This window comes from Lactuca serriola, chromosome 2, assembly GCF_051521515.1.
Source record: "Lactuca serriola cultivar US96UC23 chromosome 2, Lser_US96UC23_V15, whole genome shotgun sequence".
NCBI lineage: Eukaryota > Viridiplantae > Streptophyta > Magnoliopsida > Asterales > Asteraceae > Lactuca > Lactuca serriola.
Window position 1 is genome coordinate 177644310 of NC_136409.1, and position 25207 is coordinate 177669516.

The 25207-nt window shown below is 34.2% G+C and overlaps 2 protein-coding genes and 1 pseudogene across 4 annotated transcripts; all 3 read left to right on the top strand.

Moving 5' to 3' along the window:
• Positions 1-2285: 2285 nt before the first annotated feature.
• Positions 2286-5273, top strand: LOC145087509 (protein MRG1-like). Of its 2 annotated transcripts, XM_079025473.1 has the most exons (10): positions 2292-2507; positions 3676-3729; positions 3816-3829; positions 3983-4128; positions 4216-4256; positions 4333-4434; positions 4506-4585; positions 4680-4855; positions 4930-5014; positions 5103-5273. In XM_079025473.1, exons 1-10 carry the CDS (start codon positions 2295-2297, stop codon positions 5167-5169), a joined length of 978 nt encoding a protein of 325 aa, XP_078881599.1. In that variant the 5' UTR covers positions 2292-2294; the 3' UTR covers positions 5170-5273. The 2 variants fall into 2 exon arrangements, with proteins under 2 accessions (XP_078881598.1, XP_078881599.1); XM_079025472.1 differs by having other exon boundaries at positions 2286-2507; positions 3983-4256.
• Positions 5274-12430: 7157 nt separating this feature from the next.
• On the top strand, positions 12431-18207 carry LOC145087510 (uncharacterized). Of its 2 annotated transcripts, none has more exons than XM_079025475.1 (9): positions 12431-12691; positions 12786-12938; positions 14873-16154; positions 16243-16432; positions 16537-16640; positions 16728-16830; positions 16920-17227; positions 17339-17644; positions 17705-18207. In XM_079025475.1, the coding sequence occupies exons 3-9, from the start codon at positions 14892-14894 to the stop codon at positions 18038-18040; spliced, it is 2610 nt and encodes an 869-aa protein (XP_078881601.1). In that variant the 5' UTR covers positions 12431-12691; positions 12786-12938; positions 14873-14891; the 3' UTR covers positions 18041-18207. The 2 variants fall into 2 exon arrangements, with proteins under 2 accessions (XP_078881601.1, XP_078881600.1); XM_079025474.1 differs by having other exon boundaries at positions 14879-16154.
• A 5518-nt stretch (positions 18208-23725) lies between these two features.
• On the top strand, positions 23726-24545 carry LOC145089813 (pre-mRNA-splicing factor cwc22 pseudogene; annotated as a pseudogene).
• The last annotated feature ends 662 nt before the right edge of the window (positions 24546-25207 follow it).

Sequence of the window (25207 nt, forward strand, 5' to 3'; positions counted from 1 at the left end):
AACTGGAAGTTGTAGCTCTAATTTATGCAAAAGTGTTTGACAAAACTAATTGTTAGCAAGACATTCATACACGATGTCATGATATGAATTAGATATAATCATAAGTTATAATAACTTAAGACATTCATATACTTGCATAAAATCATTCATGTAGTTTAAAAGTACTATTGTGTAATATGCTTAAATAATTGTAAATAATTTAACATGTATCATTCATACCATAAAAATTATCCTTTAACCATGTACCCTAAAATTAGGAAAAACACCACATGTACTCATATTGGAAAGTTAGGTCAACTAACTTTACTTTCTTCTTGATTGTTTCTCTAGCTTACAACCCCACTCGTTTCATTCCAATATATAACTTTAGAACTCTAAGTCTTATTCCAAGACATTTAAAGTGTTCCACTTCTAGACTTGCAAGTATTGCTCTTAGTTTAAGTATTACATAGAATTTCATGACGAAATAAAGACTTATCAACTCCCTAATCTCCTCCTCAGACAACCATGGACTGTCTTGGCCGCCCGCTCCAGCTCCTGATCCAGATTCCCTCGTGAACACTATACTTAAAATAAACCAAAAAATATCAAATAAGGCACATTTCATACCATATGAGCTATTCTAAATAATGAAACCTTATGGGTTAACTTACTTCCCTATTACACGTACGGGTCCTGTGCTTCCAGTAGTACGGGCTCATACTACCTTCCACACCTATCCGTATTTGTCTTAGAGGGTCCTCACAATAGCCCTAACATCACACACTAAGATAAGCATACATCCTACCCTTAATCCCTAGAGAATAGCTAGACATTCCCCAACTGGCTGGCTGCTCGCACACAAACCCATCCATGAAACTTCCATTAACCCTATAGCACTCGCGTATGCTAATCATACATAACACTGGATCCTATAGACATTTGAATACTTGATTTTACCCTAAGCCCACAACCAGAAAAGGAACAGGAAATAAGGCCAAACCAAACATTCTCAGGCTATAAAATATTAGTTATGTACAACTATGATGCATACACTAATCAACTACAATAATGATGTCAATTTCTTACAAGAAATATCCCTAGGCTATTAGGCATCATATATCAAGCAATTCTACCATGTAATTCCTGAAGACCCCTAGCTTACCACTAACATGTTGTTCTAACATAAACATAATATCAAATAATAGTGTGGGTAACTTGGGGTATACTTTCTTGCTCCGACTGATCGTACACCTCACATCCTTCATTGGTTATATTTGAAAATAATTTTGAAAACCTTTGCAGTTCCCTAGTTTGAGTATGGATTCACACAGATGTCCATCCAATTCCCTAAAACCAAGGATCTGATACTAACTTGTAACACTCCAAAAATAAAAGAAATCTAAATTTTTTAAATTTCAAACATTAACCAACATTGTTTACAAAAATAGTCACTGTTTCAAAAGCATTATTCAAAATCAGAGTTTTCCCAAGACCCAGTGACATAAAATAGGAAGATGTGTGCGATCACGCCTTCGCTTTCCCACGATCCTCAAAAGTACCTGAAACAATAAACTAAAACTCTAAGCCAAAGCTTGGTGAGTTACCCCAAAGTACTAACACACCACATGACAAACCAAGCATACAAATATGAGCGGCCACCCTGACTGGACTACCTCGTAGGGCCTACAGCCTATTTGGACCGCTCTACGAGCCTTTGCCATGAATGGACCGCCTCGTAGGGACTACAACCTATCTGGACTACTCTATGAGCCACCGGTCTGACTGGACCACCTTGTAGGGTGTACAACCTATCCGGTCATCCCCAGGTTTCTTGGCCTACATCACAAAATAGGATCGCCTCAACCCAACACAATATGTCGACATATGTAACAAACAAGCATAAACATAGAACCAACATATATAGATATTCATACAAATATACTAGAAAAATTCATAAAATGATATATGGAAAAAAAATTAATTCAAAATTACTATAAATTGACATTTGTCAAATTGAAGGAGAAGATATCATGTGACAAAAAAATTTTATTTATTAAGGAGAATATTAAAATAAAATATAAAATATTTAAGAAAATTAAGAAAACAAATTTAAATGGCATATTAAAACAAAAAAAAATCATGATTAAAACAAAACAAAAAAAAATTGTATATCATAGGGATATTTTTACGGATTTGTCTAATTTTTAAAATTTAATTTCAATTTCTCTTTTGATTTTAATATTTCTTTAATTCTTTAATGACAAAGCACCGCTTCCGTATTCTGCGATGCGAGACGACGTGGCATCGGGGGAATGAACCAAATACCCCTGAAAGTGAAACCACGAAATCAAAAAGAGGCGGGTTTATCCCGAGCAACTACGCTAATGGGGAGTTCCAAGGAGGATTCGGCCAACGGTGCCGACAATTCCGCAGCCAATCGCCGTCGCGCTGATTCTAATTCCAAGCTCTTCTCCGATGGCGAGAAAGTTCTCGCCTATCATGGCCCTCGTATCTACGAAGCCAAGGCATGTGAACTGTTTTCCACCTCTTTAACTCGCCTGCTCTCGATCTCACACTCTCATTCGTTCATTTTGATTTTCTCTCATATTCTGTTCATTATTGATATAGTCATTAAACAACTTGAACAAACCGAGGTTACGAGAACACAACTACTAGTTCGTTTTATTGAGAACCAGAATACATAGGGTTTGGTTTATTTCTACCCGACTCGAACAAAATGTTAGGGTTCCCAATCTAAACAATTTGGGAGTTGCAAGTTCGACAACTGCTCGCACTTACCGATGGTTTTGGATATTAATGATGTTTGCAAGTGTGAAGGGTTTTATAAATTTGGGGACATTGGATTAATTTACACGGAATCAGACTCATATCCGGTGAATCATATGTCCCCCCCTTCGCGCAAAGTGGACTATATGTTAATAAAATGCTTTACAGTCATAGATTACTGGCATGTCCTATTTGTAACATAATATTGACAAAATGAGTTCAATCATTGCTGAAATTTCAACATTTTTGTAGAGCTAGCTAATTTAAGCTGTGCTTTTGTTTTGTTTGTTTCCAAATCGCCATGTTTTGTAATCTTTCTGGGTAATTTGATAATTGTTATATGAGGCAACAACGTAGTCTTTAGATATGTATAGGAGAACAGATAATACTCATTCAATTCGACACTGTAAACATCAGTATTCTAATATTTATACACATGGATTAGGATTTGATATGGTTTATCTCCATGATGATTGAGATAGGAGGGCAGATATGCTAGTACACAAAGTCAAACACTCAAACTAATGTGTTATCATTATGATATTTTTTTAACCAGTTAACAGTTTGGAATCAGAGGATGAAATACCTGACTTAAGAACCTATTATTCCTCATTTCATTGCTCTCTCATTTTTGTAGTACTAGGGTAAACTTGACCAGGATTATTGCAGTTGTGGGAACAAGAGAGAAAGAAGTAAATGCTGTCAAGTGCCTTTAGTAACCATGATTTGTAGGAGCATTAAAGATGCCTTTCAGGAAACATAAAAGCAAATAAAGTATCTAATTTGGAGAATAATGTACTAACTGATTAGCTAGCATTTGAAGACACACACACACACACAAATGTTTGATATTACATGTTTGATCTGATCTCTTCACACTTTTCTTTTTCTTTTCATATCCTGAAGGTTCAAAAATCTGAGATTCGGAAGAATGAGTGGAAATATTTTGTTCATTACCTTGTAAGTTTCAAATAATATCTCCTAATATATATAACTTTTTTACATTGCAATATTAACCAGTGGATACTTTTCAATTTGTTTTGCAGGGTTGGAGTAAAACGTGAGTATGCTTTTACTTCCTATATCCCCTTTCTCTTAACTTACATAATTTACAAATGGTCAACCCTTTAGGCTAGTTTTTATTTTTATTTTGGCTCACTTTTTAGAATATGTAAAGAAATGGGTATTAAAAAAGTTGTTATCTTGGCAACAGTTGGGATGAATGGGTAGGTGTTGATCGCCTGATGAAAAACACTGAAGAAAACATCCTTAAACAACAAGCCCTTGACAAAAAACAGGGCGTTGACCGAAATTCAAAGTCAGGAAAGTCAACCCAAACTAAGCCAAAAGTATCAAGTGGTATGTTCCCATTTCCCTCAACTTATCACACATCATTTCTTGTATGTGTACTTATTGTTTCCTATTATTTGAACGTTATTATTATAGGGGCAAAAGGGAAGAAACGAAAGAATGATTCAAGCACTGAGGTAACTATATTGTATTATATCATTTACCTTGTAAAATAGTCTTATTTAATATGTTTGGGTTGATTGTGTCACTCAGAAGGAGAATGCAAGTGTTGAAAACCTTATAAACATTCAAATTCCATCAGCTTTAAAGAAGCAACTTGTGGATGATTGGGAATTTGTGAATGAGCAGGATAAGGTTGGTGTTTTTACTTATTCATTATGAATTATTGAAGTAAATTGAAAAGTAATTTTTTTTTTTTTTTGCAGCTTGTTGAACTTCCACGTTCTCCAAATATTGATGATATATTTGAAAAATACCTTGAATACAGATCAAAGAAAGATGGCATGTAAGTAAAGAGTTATAATATAAAAGAGGCATGTGATAGTAATTTTACTATGATATGATGTGGTTGAATTTGAATACATTACATAACATAACAGGATGACAGATTCAGTTGGAGTTGGAGAGATTTTGAAGGGATTAAGGTGTTACTTTGACAGGGCTTTGCCTATTATTCTTTTATATAATAAAGAACGCCACCAGTATCATGAAGCAGTTGCAGATGATGTTTCTCCTTCAACCATATATGGTGCTGAACATCTACTCCGCCTCTTTGGTGACTTTCTCTCTCTCTTAATTATTAATTATTTCTATTTCGTTTAATAATTAATTATTTTTTTCTTTTGTCAGTTAAATTGCCCGATCTATTGCCATACGTGAATATAGAAGAGGATCTTGTTACGCGCTTGCACCAAAAATTTGTCGACTTTCTCAAGTACACTTTTTTTTTTTTTTTTTTAATTATTTTTATTTTGACCAAAACATGATTATATTGACTGTTTGTGTGTTGTGTTGATATGTAGGTTTTTACAAAAGAACCAAAACTCTTTCTTCGTTTCTTCATATGATGGCTCAAAAGTTTCTGATTAATTAATTGTACATCTATCAAACCCCAACCCTGGTTATGATTATTTAACTTAACCATGTGTTGTAGAATTAGTATTTAATTATTATTGGCTCTTTTCTTTTGTGTACTGAATTTTTTAATGATGATCACATGAGTCTTGCCTTGTTACCTTACCATGTGAGTGAATTAGGTGTATAATAATAGTCAAGATAGTTTTAGGTCAACTCAACTCCATCTCCATGAGTTGGTTAATTAATTGGTGGAAGGAAGAATCACAAGGTGTTAGATGACGGAAGTGACCCTTCGCACTTTGCTTTAGTTTTGGCCTAACTATATATATCTTTTGCCAAAGTGGTCAATGGTCAAAGAAAAAAGACACCTTTTTTCCTTTACTTTACAAGGGTCACACTTGCTAAAAACAGGATCAAGTGTATATTTAAATTGGCAACGTAAAAAACTAAATTATAAAACTAAACAGTCTAAACTACAAATTAGAGTAAATTGCATAAATGGTCCCTATAGTTTGGGGTAATCTGCATCTTGGGTCCGTAACTCTTCTTTTTAAACTCGTACCATTCTTGTAGTTTGTTTTTGTTTCGGTTGATTGCCTTTACTATATTTTTTGTATTTTTTTTCTTATCATTTGTTTATTTTTTTTATTCTTTATTTATTTGGACCCACTAATCTACCCTAACATGTCCCTTAGGGTTACTCCCTTTGGACCTTTTCCTCCACAAATCTAAGAAATCAAACCACAAATCGATCTTGTACGTAAGCTTCAATTGTGATTGTGACCAAAGAAGATAAAAAAGAGGAGCCAACTTTGAAGACTCCGGGTTGGCTTTTTGTTCGTCAAAAACAAAGTTGAAATATGAGGACCAAGGTTCCAGAACAATAAGGCAATGGTGATATTAGGTTTTTTGTTCATAGGAATGATGGGGCACGATGGCTAGGGAACTGACAAATGAACAGAGGAACTCGATTTTCATCAAGAGAAGAGAGGAACGAGAGGCTAGACTTTTGTTTTTGGTGAGGTTCGCAGCGAAAGAGTGATAAATCACAGAGAGGCGGCCAGGGTTCGGTTTCAGACGAGATAAGAAAGAGCCTCCGACGTGGGCGATTGTAAGAAGGGGAAAACACGTGAAAAAATGAAACAAGAAGGGAGAGGGAAAAGAGAAAAGGAAATAATGTGGGGTGGGTCTATGATGGTGTGGGTCCGTTGATTCACTATTTTATTTAATAATATACAAATGATGTAAAAAAGAATTAAAAAAGTTAAAAGATATCATGAAGAGTCATTTTAACTTGATTCACGACCAAAACCGAAATATATCCAAACAATGAAGACCATCTATGTGAAAAAAAAAAGGTTTGGGACTAGGCATGCATATTAGATCAAACCATATGAACCATTCGTGTAATTTACTCGGAAGTTATAATTGTGACATTAACCTATCATGTGAAGTAAAGTTATAGGTGTGACATTAACCTATCATGATATGTGAAATATTTATCACTTTGTTGTTGTATCAATCTGTTAAACCAGTTAACAAGTTAACAAACAAGTGTGGTGGATTTTTTTTCATGAATATATTAAAAAAAGTTATCTATATAAATGGGATGGAGTGGTGGAGATATTTAGTTAGTGATAGAGTAGGGGAAGTGTACGTTAGGGTACAAGTCCAGATGTTTAATTAATTATATAAAAATATTGTATTTATTGATGTTAACCGTTAGACGTAACTTTCATGCTTTATGGATCCCAACCTTTGTCCCCTCGATCAATCATTCGTCACCAAAATGTTTCTAGCATTTTCTTTATTTTTCTTTGGATATTAGGTTGCACGGTATGGCTGCGGTTTGGGACCGCGGTTCGCGCCAGCTGGACCGCGCACACCGCCCTAGACCGCGGTCTTGCGCGGTTTTGGCCGCAGTGTGGTCCTTCAAGGTCGCGTTCTGTGATTGGTTGAGGAGAATTGGGAAGGATTGACCGGTTGTTGGTTGTTGAGTTTTTTTTTTTGAATGTGTGGCACCACTCTCTTGGTGTGGCAAGAAACCACACTTGAATGGTAAAAAATGACATGACGCTTATGTGGCTGGGGAGGGAGTGCGATTTCGGTGACACCACACCCTCCAGCCTTAGATAAACCTCATTTCATAAAGCTTATCAAATTTCAATCAAAGTATTTTTCATGGAACAATGATAACAATTGCAATGTTAGCTAGTTATATTTCAAATTGTTTTTCTTTGTTTTCTTGTTTCAATCTTGATAACTCATATTCAATTGATTCTACTAAAACTGAATGAAATAGTGTGGTTAGTATATGGACATTAATTTAACAACTTTCAAAATAGCTATACAAATATGAAAATTTGTAATAAACTTTAGCCTTCGCGGAATTGAAGAAACATTTTTGTTTGTAGAAAATGCAGGTTGTTACTATCATGTCATAAACATGATGAAGGGTTTCCTTGTACTTGTGTTTATTAGGGGATATATGTCCTTGTGATGTGAATGCTTGTGTATAGAAATTAGCATATCGTAGCATAAACCGCATGTGACTTTAGTATGCATATTGCTATCACAAAGAATTAGAGCTGGTAAAAAAATCTAATATGCCAACAAAACCTTGTATTATTCCAAATAATTAGCGGGTTGGGTTAAGATTTTAAAATCGTTTAATTAAATATGTTAACCTGTTTAACCTATTTAGTTAAATAAATCGAGTTATGGTTGAAATTTCCAAAAGTAAATTACATGAATTGTTCCTCGTACAGGTGTAAAAGACACGTTTTAGTCTCTATTTTCAAAAATTAACTCAAACCATCTATCTTATGTTTAAATCTTGCATGCTTCATCCCCCGACATGGAATGACTATACCGACCTTTCTCATTTCTTTATTGATTTATTTTTAGCTTGTGTATAATTTTTAAAATAAAAAAATGGGTGTACCACCACACCCCATTACTCCGAACTTCAACTCAACCCCACCCTTCCAGATTTTAATCGTGCTCTTTAATCTTGAGCATCAACCACCATAAGAACACCCAAACCAAAAATTGTGACCCCCTTGAGCTTTTCTAGTCGATCCCATGTTTCTGCAATCGTCACCGTCTTACTTGCTTTGACGCTTGTTCTTAAAGCCACCAACGACGTAATGTCGGCTCCATTTTCACCACCACTTGGAGATTGTGTCGACTCCGTCATCTCGTTCTCCCCTTGCCTTCCCTGCAGAACGCGTTCCACAGATTTCCTCTTAACGCCTCTAAGCTGCTTTCCTTATTAGATTGTCTACTCAATAACAATACCCAAACTTTATTGTTTAACTTTGTGCATGCTTTCTTTACTAGAAGTTTCAAGGAGTCACAATGAAATAGAAAATCGGTGGCAACTTCTGATTTAAGATTCGGCTTCATAGTTGGTGGTCGATGATAGCTTTCGAGGCGGAGATCGACAGGGGTCTTAGCACGTGCAATGTAACGCCCCAAAAATACCAAGAAATTTTTTATTTTTATTAAGTCAAAACTATTCATTCATTATTCCAAATAACAATTATAATAAAAGTATTCTCAAAACATCAGAGTAAAAACATAAACAATCAATGCAGATTAAATCTCCAAGGGATGCAGTGCGATCAAGCCGACCCTTCCTTTTGAAACCATAAGCACCTAAAAACATTTTAAACATAAACCGTAAGCATGAAGCTTAGTGAGTTCCCCAAAATACCACATACCATACATATATACATCGGACCCCGCTCGACATCCATCGGGCCTCGCTCGGCCCAAAATACGACATACCATACATACAAGATCTGTCAGTCATATGTGGTGGGCCCCGCCCGACATCGGGCCCTGCTCAGTATACATACAAACACGTGCAAGAGTCGCATAGACAACTAGCATCCCATAACATAACAATGAGCCAACATTGGTACCTTCGACCCGCAAATACTGTGAGAAGACTCACCTTAACTACTCAACAGAAGCCCAACAGCTACCTTAGCATCAGAATAGCTAACCCAAACTTCCTAAAACCAAACCGAGACCAATCCTTAGTCAAATACTCAATTCTACCCAAGTTTGACCAAAAGTCAAACTGATCCAAAAAGTCAACGGGTCAAAAAGTCAAAGGCGGTCAACACAGATTGAGTACGCCCAACGTACTCAGTCACTACACTCAGCGTAGTACATCCCTTCCTGATTACGGGGCTCCAGCATGGTACACTTAGCGTACTACCAGGTACGCCCAACGTACACGACTAGTTCCATTTTCCTTCATTAAGTGCTTATTTCATTAAGATCTCATGTCCAAAGCTCAAATATAGTCCCAAATAATATTCTAAGTCGTAAAGTTTCCAACTTTATGACTTTCTATGGCTAGAAGGAGTCCACCCACCAAAACCCTAACTTAATACACAAACCAAGGCATCATAACTCTTGCATGGAGGGAAGAAATGGACCAAGATCACATTTTCATGGTTCCTAATAGCTCCATAATGGTCAAAATAACCAAGATCTAGTCTTTAAGTCTCAAAGGGACCAAAAATACATATTTCTCAACTTAAACCATTAAGTCCAACTCTCCAACATTCATATCTAAATCAATATGATGTTTAGATGGATAAAGTTTCCAACTTTATCCATAACAAGGTCAAAAACTTTCAAGATCTAAACTTTAATACACCAAAATGGCCTAAATGACCAAAATAACTTGCATAACTGAATGGGAAGGCAAAAAAAATCAAAACTTTCCTAGTCCATGAGGTCCAAGAAACATTCTAAACTGATCAAAAAGGTGTTGGAGTCTAGATCTGAAACATACAATGTGCTTGGGACCTTGGAGAGTAATAAAGTTGCAAACTTTATTCCCAACTCTCACTCAAAACTCATTAAAATGGACCAAAACACCAAATACACTTAGATCCAAAGATGAAATGTAACAAATCTTGGAACTTTATAACTTACAAAGGTCTAGAAGGTAGATGAAAGTTGAGATCTTCAATTGCCAAGCTTGAAGGATGAATCTTGCATGAAAACATTGCTCCAAAACCACCAAAAAATCCAAAAATGGATGATAGAGGAAAGGGGAGGCTTAAATATTGAAAATGGAGGCTAGGGTTTCTCCCAAGAGGTTCTAGATATGATGAATGCTAAGAAAATACCCTAAAACATGACTCCTTACCTTTAAATACCGTGAAAACCCTAAAAATTTCATGGGCTTTGGGCTACAGAGTTCTCATGTCATGAGAATATATTCTCACCTCATGAGCATTCTCATGTCGTGAGAACGGATTTTCACCCACTTTCACTCCAACTTCAAATAGTAATAACTTCTTCGTTTCAACTCCGTTTTTGGCAATCTTTATATCCATAGAAAGGTAATGAGAAGCCCCATACTTCTATCTAGTTAATTTTGGCTTAACAAATGTCGAACTAAAAACCATAATTCATGAAAGAAGTCAAAAACATAATTTTTCCTATTTTACATTTTGACTCCAAGACACAAACCAAGGCTTTAATCACTTATCCAACATTATCATCATCCAATAAGGTGTAAACCCCATTCCCTTGACGCCCAAGACCTTTACTAATAAATTCATCATCCATAATCCCGAAAATAAGAAACTTCTTGAAACAGGATGTTACAAGCAGAGCGGTGGCGACTTCTGAAATTCCACCATCGGTGAACTCAAACACCATCCTGTTACTCAATGAGTCTTCCTTTGAGGTCATATCTTCAAATTTAGCTATGACCATATGACACAGACTAAAACCACAACAAAATCATCTTCCAAACGAGGGGGGAGAGAGATAGAGAGAGAGAGAGAGAGAAAGGGAAAGGTTTTCATGGTTGTGGAATTTTAAAGTGGTGAGGTTAGGATAGATGGTGGGTAGGACTTGGGTGTTATGGTCATTTTCCATATGACACAGACTAAAACCACAACAAAATCATCTTTTAGGGATGAAACATGCAAGCTTAAACCAAACGATGGAAGGTCCGAATTTATTTTTGAAAATAGGGACTAAACACGCCTTTTGGCACTTGCACGAGGGATAATTCGTGTAATTAATTTACTCAATTTCAACCTGGTTTCAACCTAGTATATTTATTTTTGTTTTAGTTTTTTGAATATTAAGTATTTAAAATTCCTATTTTAAATATTTTATCTTTATGTTTATGATTGGTCTCGTTTTATTCAAGTATGTTGTTACCATTGTTTCGGTGATGACTAGTAAGATAGTTGTTATTCCGACCCTAGTGGTCATATCAAATTGAGTCCGACTACGATGAGTTTGTTACGTGGTTCAGAGAACCAAGTTCGATGTAACATCTGACGTAAGTTAGAAGATTGGAATCATTTTACAAGTCCTATTTCGTTGATGATTTTGAATGATGAGTGATAATCGAAGGTTTGCTAGCTATTGGAAGTTTGTTGATTGATGATTTGGTTTATTGATTTGGAATTGATGGAATCTAAAGGGTCGAATTTCTTGAAAACGAACGAAGCCATGGTTCAATGGAAATTGTTTGCAGATAGTCGACTAGGAATGATGCTGTACGAAGTGTTCCTGGTTGTTGTTTGGACTGTGATAACGATTTTGAGTTATTGCTTGAAGAAACGAAGTCTGATTTTGGGGTTGATTGATTCGAAGGGTATTTGCCTTGGGTTTGGGAAGAACTATAAGAACGAAAATTTGGGTTTAATGACTAACAAAAGAATTTTGGTTTGGGAACGAACAGACTCAATTTTGGGGAAGCAATGATGTTTAGTTTTTTTTTTTAATTATATTTAGTTTTTTTTTTTTTAAATTATATTTAGTTTTTTTTTTTTTTTTTTTTTTTTTTTTTTTTTTTTAAAATAACTGAAAAGATCATGAATGGTCATTGTGGGGTGAAATGACGAAAATGCCCCTCAATTAACGGACAAAAGTTAACGGAGTTAGCAATAAGGACCAATCGTCAAAAATTTTGAAAACACAGGGACCATCTATGAGGTTTTTAAACCCCGGGGACTAAACTTCAGATTTTGGGAATCCACAGGGATCATTTATGATGTTTTTTCTTAAATTTTCCAAGAATAATTAAACAAAAAAGGATGACACTTCACCTCTCAAAGTAATTAAGGAATATAGGGACACCAAAATAAAAAATAACAAATAAAAAATAAGAAGAATTATGATTTTGAAATATTTGAAATCCTTTAATCAATTGGACGGATTTTTTTTTTTTTTTCAAATATCCAAACCATATCAAAATTTATGCTGAGATCTAAATCAAATAACTTTTTTGTAATCTAACCCTCGTTCAGATATACACCCACGGAGCAAAAATCTTCAATAACCGCCGATGCGGCTCTCCGCTCTCCTCTCCGTCCTATCGTTGTTTCTTCCCTGCGTCGTTAATTAATTTCTATCATCGGAGCCGCTAGGTCCAGATCAACCTCCGCTCTCCTTTTGCACCGCGGTTCTCCAATTAAATAAGTTTGTTCCGTCATAGCTTGCGATGTATCTACTACACTCTCACTAATTTCAGTTTCAGGTAAAGATTTTTTGTTTTCTGGAAGATAAAAGACCCAGAAAGACTTTTTCATCTCTTTTCCTGAAAGAACTAAAAATACCGCTTCTAATTGCAGAATACATTCATCGCCTCCATTCGCTCTTTCCCTTTCACGATTGCATCCTCCCACACCGGCCATACCTCTGGCGGACATCGGTCATTGATCCGCCTTCGACACTTCATGCTCTGCCTCCGTCACTCCACATCGCCGCCGCCGCCGGGTCATCAGGTACAATCTGTTCCATCGCTCTTCGTTCTCCTCTTTCGTTTCTCTTTTCTTATCTCCCTCTCAACTTGTATTATTACTTTAAACTCCATTAATGGTGAAATCCCATCTACCATTTACCATTTTGTCAATTAAAAACCTCAATGTTGTTGATTTCTTGAATAACTTCCTGTTTATCTGTTTGATTTTGTTTTGTTTTCTACCGGATCTAATTGATTATGCTTTGTTTAAAATGTAATTTTCCTGTTGCTTACTGCTCTTATACCAGAAAACTATAAGATGTTTCCTGTTTGAACAAGTAATTTTCTTCTTTGAAATCCCTTTGGCACCAAATCTGCTGTCCAAAATTTGTAGTGTCCAATCGGTAATTTAGATGCGAATCTACTCCTTCAGTTGAATCATAATGAATAATTGCTTTGAATTAAGATTTAGGAACATCTTATTATTGTATGTGGAGTTTTTTCTTTTCATCAGCTACATCTGTATATGAAAATGTCACTGATTCAATTTTTCAAGGCAAACTAGGATATTGTAAAACAAGATTTATGATTTATCATCTCACACAAGACGCATAAAGCCATCAACAAGCATCAATTACTACAGGGCTAGTAATTTTTTGATACCCTTTTCTCATCTTTAAGCTCAACTTGTCTACTGTGCTCTCGCTTCAGAAGCACTTGCTTCTTCTTGAAACCAACATCGGAATCATTGATTCCAAACTCAATTTGTTGTTTATTTTTTTTGTTAAGTACTATTTACTTTGTTGTTTATCTCTCATGTTGTTGGTTGCCTTGAGATTTGAGTGGGTTGATCACATGTTATCTCAATTACATGCCCTTTTTTATTACTTTGCTGGTGTTTTCAAGACTCATGTCAAACATTGACCTTTTTGCCCTTGGTTTTATTTTGTGTTACAGGTGCCTGCTGCTCCTTCTAGTGCCTTGGTTGTAGTACATTTCTGGTTTTTGGTTTCTCACTAGTGTAGTTTTGGTGTTTTGACGAATATGCCCTTTGATAAAATGACAAAAAAGATAACCTTCGGGTGCAACTCCCACGATGGCAATTAATGGCTACTAAAATAAAAACAAAATTTGGGTTTAAAAAAAAAAAGACTTCACATATATTGGTGAACTTGGGTCATTTGAAAAAGACATTAAAAAAAAAAATCTTTTATATAAAGACTTCTTGTATGAAGACACGGAAAAAGACTAAAGACATTTTACCACTTCCAAAACAAACACCACCTTTATGTTTCTAATCCCTTCTTGTTTTCTTCTTATAATGGCATTATGTACATTGTACTGGACTACTAATTACAACCTAGTATGCTATACCTTACCTATAACTCTGATGAGTCTATTATTGTCTTTTCATTGTGCCTTAGGGTTAAATATTGTATTTTTATAGGTATCATAAAAAATATCGTTAAAAAAATAGTATGATAAAAAAGTTATATGAAGAGCCAAGACATGTTAATCAATTTTTAACATAATTGTACTTATTAAATTTATTATTATTAAAACTAGTCATGTTATTTTGATTTGGGACTTGGTTAAATTATTTTCTAATTTACTACGATTTATTAAGAAAAAAGAGTATTGGCCCCCTCGATTTTATACTCGTGTTCCGCCCCTGTAATCAGATTTGTTCAATCATAATCTATAGTTGATGTTATGCTTTGATTTTGATGTTTTATGCTTGATTTTGATGATATACGATCGAATTTGAATGTGTTAAAGGGATATGATGAAATGTTGCTGTTGAATGTGTTCTTTTGGTTTAGTATTCATGATACATGTATCTTAATGCTAAATTGCTAATCACTTGATACTTTTAAAAATAATTTAATTAAAGTGGTAAAAGCACATTGCAATAAATTCTTATACATTGCAGTCCTTACTTAATGTGCACTGAATGACTTTGTGCCATTGTTTAAGTAACAGGTAAGCTGATTAAATGATGGAGCGACAAAGGGACAGAGATGAAGATGATAAATATAAGAGAAGAAGAGATGATGATAGATACAGGAGTGAAAGAGACAGTCAAGATAGGAGGCTCAACAATAAGAGTGATGAAGATGGTAGGAGGGGACGAGATAGGAACAAGGAAATTGTTAATGATAGGAGAGATAGGAACAGGAATAGGAGTGATGATGAAGATGCAAATGATATGAATGGGGATAAGAGGCGTGGTGATGATTATGCTAATGATAGGAGGAGGAGAAGAGATGGATGGAGTGACAATGAAGATAAAAATGATAAACGAAGAGACAAAAAGAAAGATAAAGGTAGGGATGAGGAAGATGATAATGACAGGAGAAGAGGAGGGAGGGATGATGATGAAGATGGTAATGATAGGAGGAACAAGGAAAGGAAAAGAGGTAGGAGCAAGGACATAAGGAGTGACGATGAAGATGGACATGATAAGAACAACAGAGACAAGAAAAGAATTGATGAACATGATCAAAGTGATGAAGAAGTTGGTGAAATCAGGAAAACAGGGAAAAAGAATGAGGACATAAGTGATGAAGAAGATGGTGAGATGAGGAAAAGTGATAAGGAAATTGGTGAAATCAGGAAGAGAGGGAGAAAGGGTAAGGATAAAAGGAGTGATGATGAAGATAATAAATACAAAAGGAGAAGGAATAGGAACAAAGATGAAAAGAATGATGATGAAGATTATAAAAGGGACAGAAAGAGGAATGGTGATCATAAAGATAGAAGAAGAACTGATGATGATGATGATGTGTCAAAGCATAAAGGGGATGAAAATGGGGATAAAGAAAAACCGGATGAAGGCCCAAGATTCCAAAAGCTGGCTGATTTGCAAGAAAGCATGACTAATTTAGGAAAGAGTGGAGGGGTGTATATTCCACCATTTAAGTTGGCTCGTATGATGAGTGAATTTCAAGATAAAAGCAGTATGGAGTATCAAAGAATGACATGGGATGCATTAAGAAAGAGTATAAATGGTTTGGTCAACAAGGTCAACGCCACAAACATCAAAAACATCATCCCAGAGTTGTTTGCTGAAAATCTGATAAGAGGAAGAGGACTGTTTTGTCGATCATGCATGAAGTCCCAAATGGCATCTCCTGGTTTTACAGATGTTTTTGCAGCTCTGGTTGCTGTTGTAAACACCAAATTCCCTGAAGTTGGAGACCTTCTGCTCAGAAGGATTATCTTGCAGCTTCAAAGGGCATATAAGAGAAATGACAAGGTGCAAGTTGTTTGTTTCGTCTACCTGTGACTTCTTTTATGAGAATTAGTATATTTTATATTTATACTGACACTAAGTGTTTTCACAGCCTCAATTACTTGCTGCAGTCAAGTTTATAGCTCATTTGGTCAACCAACAAGTAGTTCATGAGCTTATTGCTCTTGAACTACTCACAACTCTATTGGAGAATCCCACTGATGACAGTGTGGAGGTTGCTGTTGGTTTTGTTACAGAATGTGGATCAATACTTCAGGATCTATCTCCCCGAGGTTTGCATGGTGAGTATTTTTTTTTTTTATCTTCTAAAAGTACATTGTTCTTTTCATTTGTCATTGTTGACATTATTTAACATATTCAACACTCTGTGTACTAAATTATTCAGGTATCTTTGAGCGATTTCGTGGGATTCTTCATGAGGGAGAGATAGACAAAAGGGTGCAGTTCTTGATTGAAGGTCTATTTGCATTAAGAAAAGCCAAGTTTCAGGTTTAAAATCTTGTCATATCTTATTACTATTTACAACTAAAATATATATTTAATCTCCAGACATGTTATGTTTACTTTACTACACAGGGGCATCCAGCTGTACGTCCGGAGTTGGATCTTGTTGAGCTGGAAGATCAGTTGACACATGAAGTATCTCTTCTAGATAAAATCGATCCAGAGATTGCCCTAGGTACATAAATTTTTTATTTTATTTATAAATGAATTTTCCATTATGTAGGTGTAAAGTGTATAAAAACAGTATTTGTTGTGCATACATAGATATTTTCAAGATGGATCCTGATTTCATTGAGAATGAAAAGAAGTATGAAGACCTGAAGAAAACAATTCTTGGCGACGAATCTGAAGAAGAAGAAGAAGAAGAAGGTGGTGGGGAGGATTCAGATGAAGATGAATCTTCAGAAGAAGAAGAAGAAGAAGAAGATGAAGAGCAAATGAGAATCAGAGATGAAACAGAAACAAATCTTGTCAATCTTCGAAGAACAATCTACCTAACAATCATGTCAAGTGTTGACTTTGAAGAAGCGGGTCATAAACTCCTCAAAATCAAACTCGAACCCGGACAGGAGGTAAGAAAAACAAATATTTTCTCTTAGTACAATGGAATGGAATCGTTCATTCCATTCCGTTTCAAAATTGATAGAAGTAAAACGAAAACCCTGGGGTTTTTGGTTGCACAGATGGAGCTATGCATAATGCTACTGGAATGCTGCAGTCAAGAGAGAACATATCTTCGTTACTATGGTCTTTTAGGTCAAAGGTTTTGCATGATCAACAAAGTCTATCAAGAAAACTTTGAAAAATGTTTTGTTCAGCAATACTCCATGATCCACCGCCTCGAGACCAACAAACTCCGGAATGTTGCGAAATTTTTCGCGCATCTCCTCGGCACTGATGCCTTGCCTTGGCATGTCTTGGCTTACATCCGTCTCACTGAAGAAGACACCACTTCCTCTTCTAGAATCTTCATCAAGATCCTCTTCCAGGTAACTTTTACTTTTTAATTATTATTAAAATTACCTTTTTACCCTTTTATTGTACGACAGGAGCTGTCTGAGCATCTTGGGATTCGGCTGTTGAACGAGCGGTTGAGTGAGCCGCTGATGCAAGAGGATTTTGAGTCGATTTTCCCCAGAGATAATCCCAAGAACACGCGTTTTTCCATCAATTTTTTTACTTCCATTGGGCTTGGTGGGATTACAGAGAATTTGAGGGAGTATCTCAAGAACATGCCGCGTCTTATCATGCAACAAAAGCCTGCGTCGGAATCGGATTCCGGTTCCGGTTCTGATTCCAGTTCTGATTCCGGTTCCGATTCTAGTTCGGAGAGCGAGAGTGAGAGTGATCATAAGAGCAGCAGCAAGCGCCGAAAGAAACGTTAGCATGTTTACATGTATTGTTATGTTGAGAAGAAATTGAATATCTGTTGCAGGGACTAGTTGTTTTTGGAGGTTTGTTCTATTTGATTGTAATTGTAACGTTATATGATTTTCAGCAAACTGGATCTCAATGTGTAAAATCTGTAATGGTTTTTAAAGAATTTTTTTTATGTGGGATGTTTGAGAGATCAATTTTCAGAAAGCTTAAAAGAACATGGTTAATTTGTTGAGGTTTATACATGGATCAACACAACTCACAACTTGGTGACATGTTGAAACTAAAGTTTCTGATGCAATCCATAGACAACATTTATGCAATGTAAAAATTATAAGTTGTATCATGTCATTTAATTTGTGTTATTTGTATTAACTAATTATGTGGTGGCAAGTTTACTAAAAGTGCATTGGTATTTTAGATTTTTTCTTAATTATTCAGGAATTTTAGCCTATGTTGTTTTGTGGGCGATAATGCTAAAACTGATTTAATTAAAACTAGAGAAGTGTCCCCCGGGGTCGGAAGCCTTCATTGTCGTTTTTTTTTTATTATTATAGTTAAATGGTATTGCGTTTAATATTCATTAGTTTGATTACCACGTTTCTGTCAACCGTGGAGTAAGCCCATGTTCTTATTACAAACCAAACCAAAATAATTTCGTAAACGATAACTCAATTTCTTTTCAAAAGAAACCGGAAACGAAATTCAAAACGTACCATACTATATCAAAGATACCGCATACACAAGTAGTAATGAAAAACATAAAAAATTATAGTCCCTTAGCAGTTCATGGGTGAGCAAATAAAACCAATGATTCAATAATGTGTATATAACCCCACAACCTCTTTGTTTTCCGATCGATCCAACACCCCTTTACCCTTGTGAGAATATTCAAGACCACCTCTTATGCTACCTCTTAACCCTACAAAAAAAATGTGCCATTAACCGAAAGAAAATAAGTACATTTACCGCATTGTACTTCCAGATTTTTTCTTTATTAGAACATACTTTGAAACTCTACCCAGTTATGGCATTGAAAATTGCTATAATTTGGAACAATTTTCAAGGGTTAATTTCGGAAGAGAGCTTATATTTTGTGTTTTTTGGGATTGAACCTCAATTTTTTTTTTTGCATGAAAGAGACCTTGTATATTTTTTTTCAATCTATCCCTTTTAGTCATTTTTAGCCAAAAAAAATATTGTAAAATGTGATGGGTTTTTTGAGGAAAACTAAAAAAGTTGAAGGTTTATTTGGAAGTATTTAGAAGTCTTTTTTGAGATTAACTGTTTCTTTCAAAGTTAAAAAAAACAAAAACAATGAAAGTACATTGCTATTCATAGCATTCTACTTTCATGTCATTATAGCATTCCACTCTCATTTTTTTTCTTATGAAGGCATTGTACTATGAAAATGAAAGCGAGTGCTATAAATAATGAAGAAATCAAAGGAAGTGCATTGATATATCTTGCATTTAATCAAAATAAAAATGGAGTATGGAACTTAAACTAACCATAGGTAACAGGTTTTGAACTAATTTCCTGAAAACAACAGCCATTCGTTGGCCTTGTTTTGGGCAAAACGAAGAAGAAGTTGAAATGATTGATCCTGTTGTACTCCATAAGGGCCCTAAGGGTAGTGAGCTTTCATATAATCCCTTAAACCTGGATCATAAAGTCTTTAAAAATTTATGAAAATATAAAATAAAAAAAAAAATGGTGGATAAAAGTGAACTAATAAAGTGATAACTACCTTGTTGTAAAATTCGGCTGAATGCCAACATTCTTCCACATGTCCGATAGGCATGCTCATTCCTCAAAAGATAAGAACAAATAAAAGTTGCTTTGATGCAATATTGATATATTAATTGTTCATGGGAAGAGATAAAAGAAGAATAAGAGTCTATTCCTGTATATGCATTTAGATTCGTGGTTCCAAACTAAATCAGGCCATAAACATTCCAATGAATCAAACTTAAATTACAATTTCAGTACAATGTAGACGAATCATCAATTTTAAAAAAATAAATAAATAAAAGTCCAAGTAAATTCGCTAGAGACCAAACCTCTCTTCGCTGCACTTCTTTCTGGTGCATTTTTACATGCCGCCTACAAGTAACATTGACACACACATATGAATTTAGTTAGTAATAATAAAATATAATCAATAAAGAATGTGTGAAAATGACAATGTACTTGTGTTGCTTCCCAAGATTTCCATTAAACAAAATATAAAGAAAAGATAAAAATTCATCTTTTTCTCTAAGACGTGTTAAATTGAAAGTAAGTTGACTTTTTTTTCCTTGTCAATGTCATAGTTGTAAAAGTAATAAACCATGGGACTAACAATAAAACCCCAAAACCTATGAAAAATAAAGAAAACAGATGAAGGATAATAAAGTAATATACCATCGACTGCTGATCAAAATATTTTATAATTTCATAAAATTAGGCTAGCTACGACTCTTGGTCTTTTAAATCTTCATTCATATGTATTTATGACAAATGACCAATAATATATCTATACACCTCACCGGGATATAAGGAAATTAGCTAACGTAAGCGACTGTTACATATTCCCATTATTGGTAAGTAAGTTGTTATTATGGACAAAGAAATCTAAGTATGGGTGAAAAGTAAAATACATCGTCTATATTGGTAAAAAGTTTCCAGTAAGTCGATCAAAGTTTGTTAAAAAAAAATTAAACTTGATAAAGAAGTTGGCATATTGTGACAAAAGGAACTCCATCAGAAACAATAATATCAATATTGGAGGTAAAATCGCCCGATGTAAACCAAAATACCATATTACACTCTATCCAAATAGATACACAAGACATCAAACCTGAAGTAAGGGTAGTTTTGTCCAAAAACTTGAAATCGTCATCAAGTAGCATTAAAATCAACCACATGGGCATATTCATCCAATTTGATAACGTGACAAACACAAATTTAAACCTTGTGATGAAAAATGGTACTTTTCTTCCTTGAAAATTAAGTTCATTTTGCTTTATTTATAAACCAAAGGGTTAGAACTAAAAACCCAAATGCTAGATTTGACATAACCAAACAAACGAAATCTGTCAAATTCATTTTTTTAGGGAAAAACAAAATCACATTCCTCAACAGCTCAAAAAGATGAAAAATTAAGACCTTACATGAGTGAAACAAAAAATTCAATCCGAATATTCATGCGCTACTTACCTATATGAGATACTTGTCTGTTTTAAAACACAAAATCATGCATAATGCAACACCTTACATGATAAACAACATCAATAACGTGGAGGGTAAAAATGGCATATATATTTCTCATTTATTTTAACATTAACACTTGGTATTATGGTGCGATCCAACACCCCTTTACCCTTGTGAGAAACAAAATGATCAAAATTATAGGCAATATAATTTGTATGAACTTTGTTTGATAGAATTGCATATATCCTTTTGATTTTATCAGCATCCAATTACATGAACATCACACCATAAAGTGAAATTGGTCAAATAGTATATTTTGAGTAATATATATATATAAGCATTACTGTTATTGCAGTGTACTAAAATAGTGAATATGCAAAATCATTAAATTGATCTATAATTGACATAAAACAATGAAAAATAACCGGTAAAACATGTTGATTGGATACTGGTGGTGTTGAATTTATGAATTATTTCAATATCAGATTACTTTTTTAGAAGTAATATGTTTGATTGTAAACTAACCTCTTGATCTTATTCTGCAGTGAAAAAGTGGCATGAACTGAATAAGAACAATCCATCAGTAGAGGGCAAAAGTGGAAAACTGACAAAACCACAGAGACCAAAACTGGAAAACTGGCAAGTGTAGCGAACAGACTCATCGACATTGATCTGAAAAGAATCAATATCCTTTGAAGTGATCAACCTATCAGTAGTAGCAGAACTGCAAGAAGAAGAAAAATGAGGTGAATGATTCACACATTTTTTGAGAAAGATTTAAAATTTAGAAAGGGTTAATTACATGGCATATCACTTCTTTGGGATGTAGAGATCCATGTGTTGTCCCTCCTCATTCTGTATCTTGGAAAATTCTTCAAAAAGTAACTAAATTTACAGAAAAAATTCAATGGGTTTAGTTTTAGCAATGTCCACACAGATTCATCATTCTAAAAATACGTAAAACAACTTTAAAGTTTAAAACTTTAAATTTGAATATAATAATAAAATAATGATCACATGTATTAGTAATTTTACTTTGTTTTATGTTCTTGGATAGAATTCTGCCTTGAAAAATCCACCAGAACATGTGGAGCAAAGAATCACATATAGTTGTTAAGCTCAGATCAACTTATGTGCAATGCCAAATTTGGACCCTTCAGAACACCCTCTGTTAACTCAACCAACTAATGAAGTAAAAGCTATCGCATTCCAGCTATGATATCATTTTTTTTTTTTGGCTAGATTAAGTACTTAACCCATAAAGCTCACTAATCTAAAATGAAACAGCCTGATAATCGGTTATTCAAAGAGAAGAAAACAAACCTTCTCTATTACACATATATCCACATTACTTCCATTTCCTGAGTCATTAAATATGCAGAGCATATAGCCTTCGTTCCCAAACTTACTCCTTCATCCCTCTTAAAATACTCACCTGTAGTCAGAAATACACCCTTTCATGGAAGATATCGAGTCATATATGGAGCAAGTGAAATAAATAAGTCCTTTAACAATGCATTAAGCAAAATCAGGTTTCTGAGAAAGTGAAATAAATAAATCCTGTAGAAAATTAGGGTCTTACATGATCAACCATTAGTTCTTCATCCACTTCAAACAATTAAGAATACACTAAGCATTTTTAAACTACTAATACAACAGTATCAATAGACTTAAATCACAATTTTATTTTAAAGACTTCATTTTGTTTTATCATTTACTATTTAAATTATAGTATTTTTAGGTATCATACTATTAATATTATTAGTATCGAGGGTATAAGTTTTTTTTATGATATAATTATTGTACATTATATTTATATATTTTTTAGTTTAATTTTTGGTGATCATCATATTTAAAATTTACGCAATATTTTAATATTTATAAAATTATATATGTACAATAAATAAATGAAAAACGATTGAAAGTCCAAAGTTTAATCTATCTATCTCTTCTAATAAATGAAACTTAAAAATAATAAGTTTCAGTTTTTTAGAATGTCTTTTTTTGACATGTGTCATTTTTCTATAATTTTTTTTACTTTTTTTTTTTTGTAACAAATCAAATTCAATTTAAAATTTGAAAATACAAAATCATATCCTAATAATATTATTATGTTTATTTTGATTAACAAATTAATTCATAATTATTTACAATCGATAATTGTTTTTTTTTTTACATTTATTATTTTTTTATCTATATAAAAATTTTAAATATACCTACTGAGGTTTCACTTGGTTATAACCTAATAAAGAGATAAAGATTTAGAAATACTTATATGGAAAGTGGAATGATTATCGGAGATTATTTTATACTTAATTAACCAACCTCTATCTATACCCATGATTCAAAATCGGTTATTCAAATTTGTTTTCGTGAAAGAGAGGGAAAACCTAGGGCTCGATCAAAGTAAGAAGTCGCTGTTTGTTGTCGATCAAGGTGATTGTTAATCTCGTATGATGAGTGAATTTCAAGATAAAAGTAGCATGGAATATCAAAGAATGACATGGGATACGTTAAGAAAGAGTATAAACGAATTGATGAACAAGGTGAATGCAACAAATATCAAGTATATCATCCCTGAGTTGTTCGCTGAAAATTTAATCAGGGGAAGAGGACTGTTTTGTCGATCATGTATGAAATCCCAATCAGCATCTCCTGTATTTATAGACGTTTTTGCAGCACTTGTTGCTGTTATAAACACGAAATTCCTAGAAGTCGGAGACCTTCTTCTGAAGAGGATTCTTTTGCAGCTTCAAAGGGCATATAAGCGAAATGACAAGGTACAAATCATCTTCTTCTTTTTCTTGGTTTTATTTGAGATCGAGTAGTAGTTTATTTTACGATTATACTGACACTATGTGTTTTCACAGCCTTAATTGCTTGCTTCGGTCACGTTTTATAGCTCATTTGGTCAATCAACAGGTAGTTCATGAGCTTATTGCTCTTGAACTACTCACAATTCTACTAGAAAATCCAACTGATGATAGCGTGGAGGTTGCTATTGGTTTTGTTACAGAATGTGGATCAATACTTCGGGATCTATCTCCCAAAGCCTTCCATGGTGAGTTCATTTATTGTCGTTTTGTTTTAACCTTCCTATCTTCAAAGACCACAACCACATTGTCCATTTATTTAATTCCTTCTTTTCATCTAATGCTATTTTGTTGTTATCCTGGTATTCTTGAGCCTTTTCGTGGGATTCTTCATGAAGGAGATATAGACAAAAGGGTTCAATTCTTGATTGAAGGTCTTTTTGCATTAAGAACATGCCATCCGTCCATTCGTCCAGAATTGGATCTTATTGAGGTGGAAGATTAACTGACACATAAAGTATCTCTTCTAGATGAAATTGATCCAGAGATTGCCCTAGGTACATAAAGATTTCTAGATAACGATTCAAATATTTTCCATGTTTTCAATATATGACTGTATAACACTATCTCTTGTGCATTGTAGATGTTTTCAATCTGGATTCTAATTTCCTGGAGAACGAAAAGTGATATGAAGATTTAAAGAGAAGCATTCTTCGCGATGAATCCTCATCTGAGGATGAAGAGTATTCTGATGATGTGTCTTCAGAAGAAAAGAATGAAGAGCAAATGAGAAGAAAAGAATTTGAGAGAGTATTTGAAGAAGTCAACACATGATTCTAATTCTAATTCTTGTAGTGACAGTGAGGGGAATAATAAGCGCAGAAAGAGACATTAGGATCTTGACACATCATGATTTTGATACCTTGTTACATGAAGATGTTTATAAGTAGGAGTTGTTTTTGAGGATTCTTCTATTTGATTGTAACATTATGATTTTCTTCAAGCCAATGTATAGTGTAAAGTGTTGTTTCTTTTTGACTTGATGGATACATGACTTCATACAGGTACATATGCAGTGATGTTTCTTTTTAACTTAATATATTCAGCCTGTTTTATTTGGTTAAGTGACATTTGTACTTTTCTTGAGTCTATTCTAAAGAAATATAA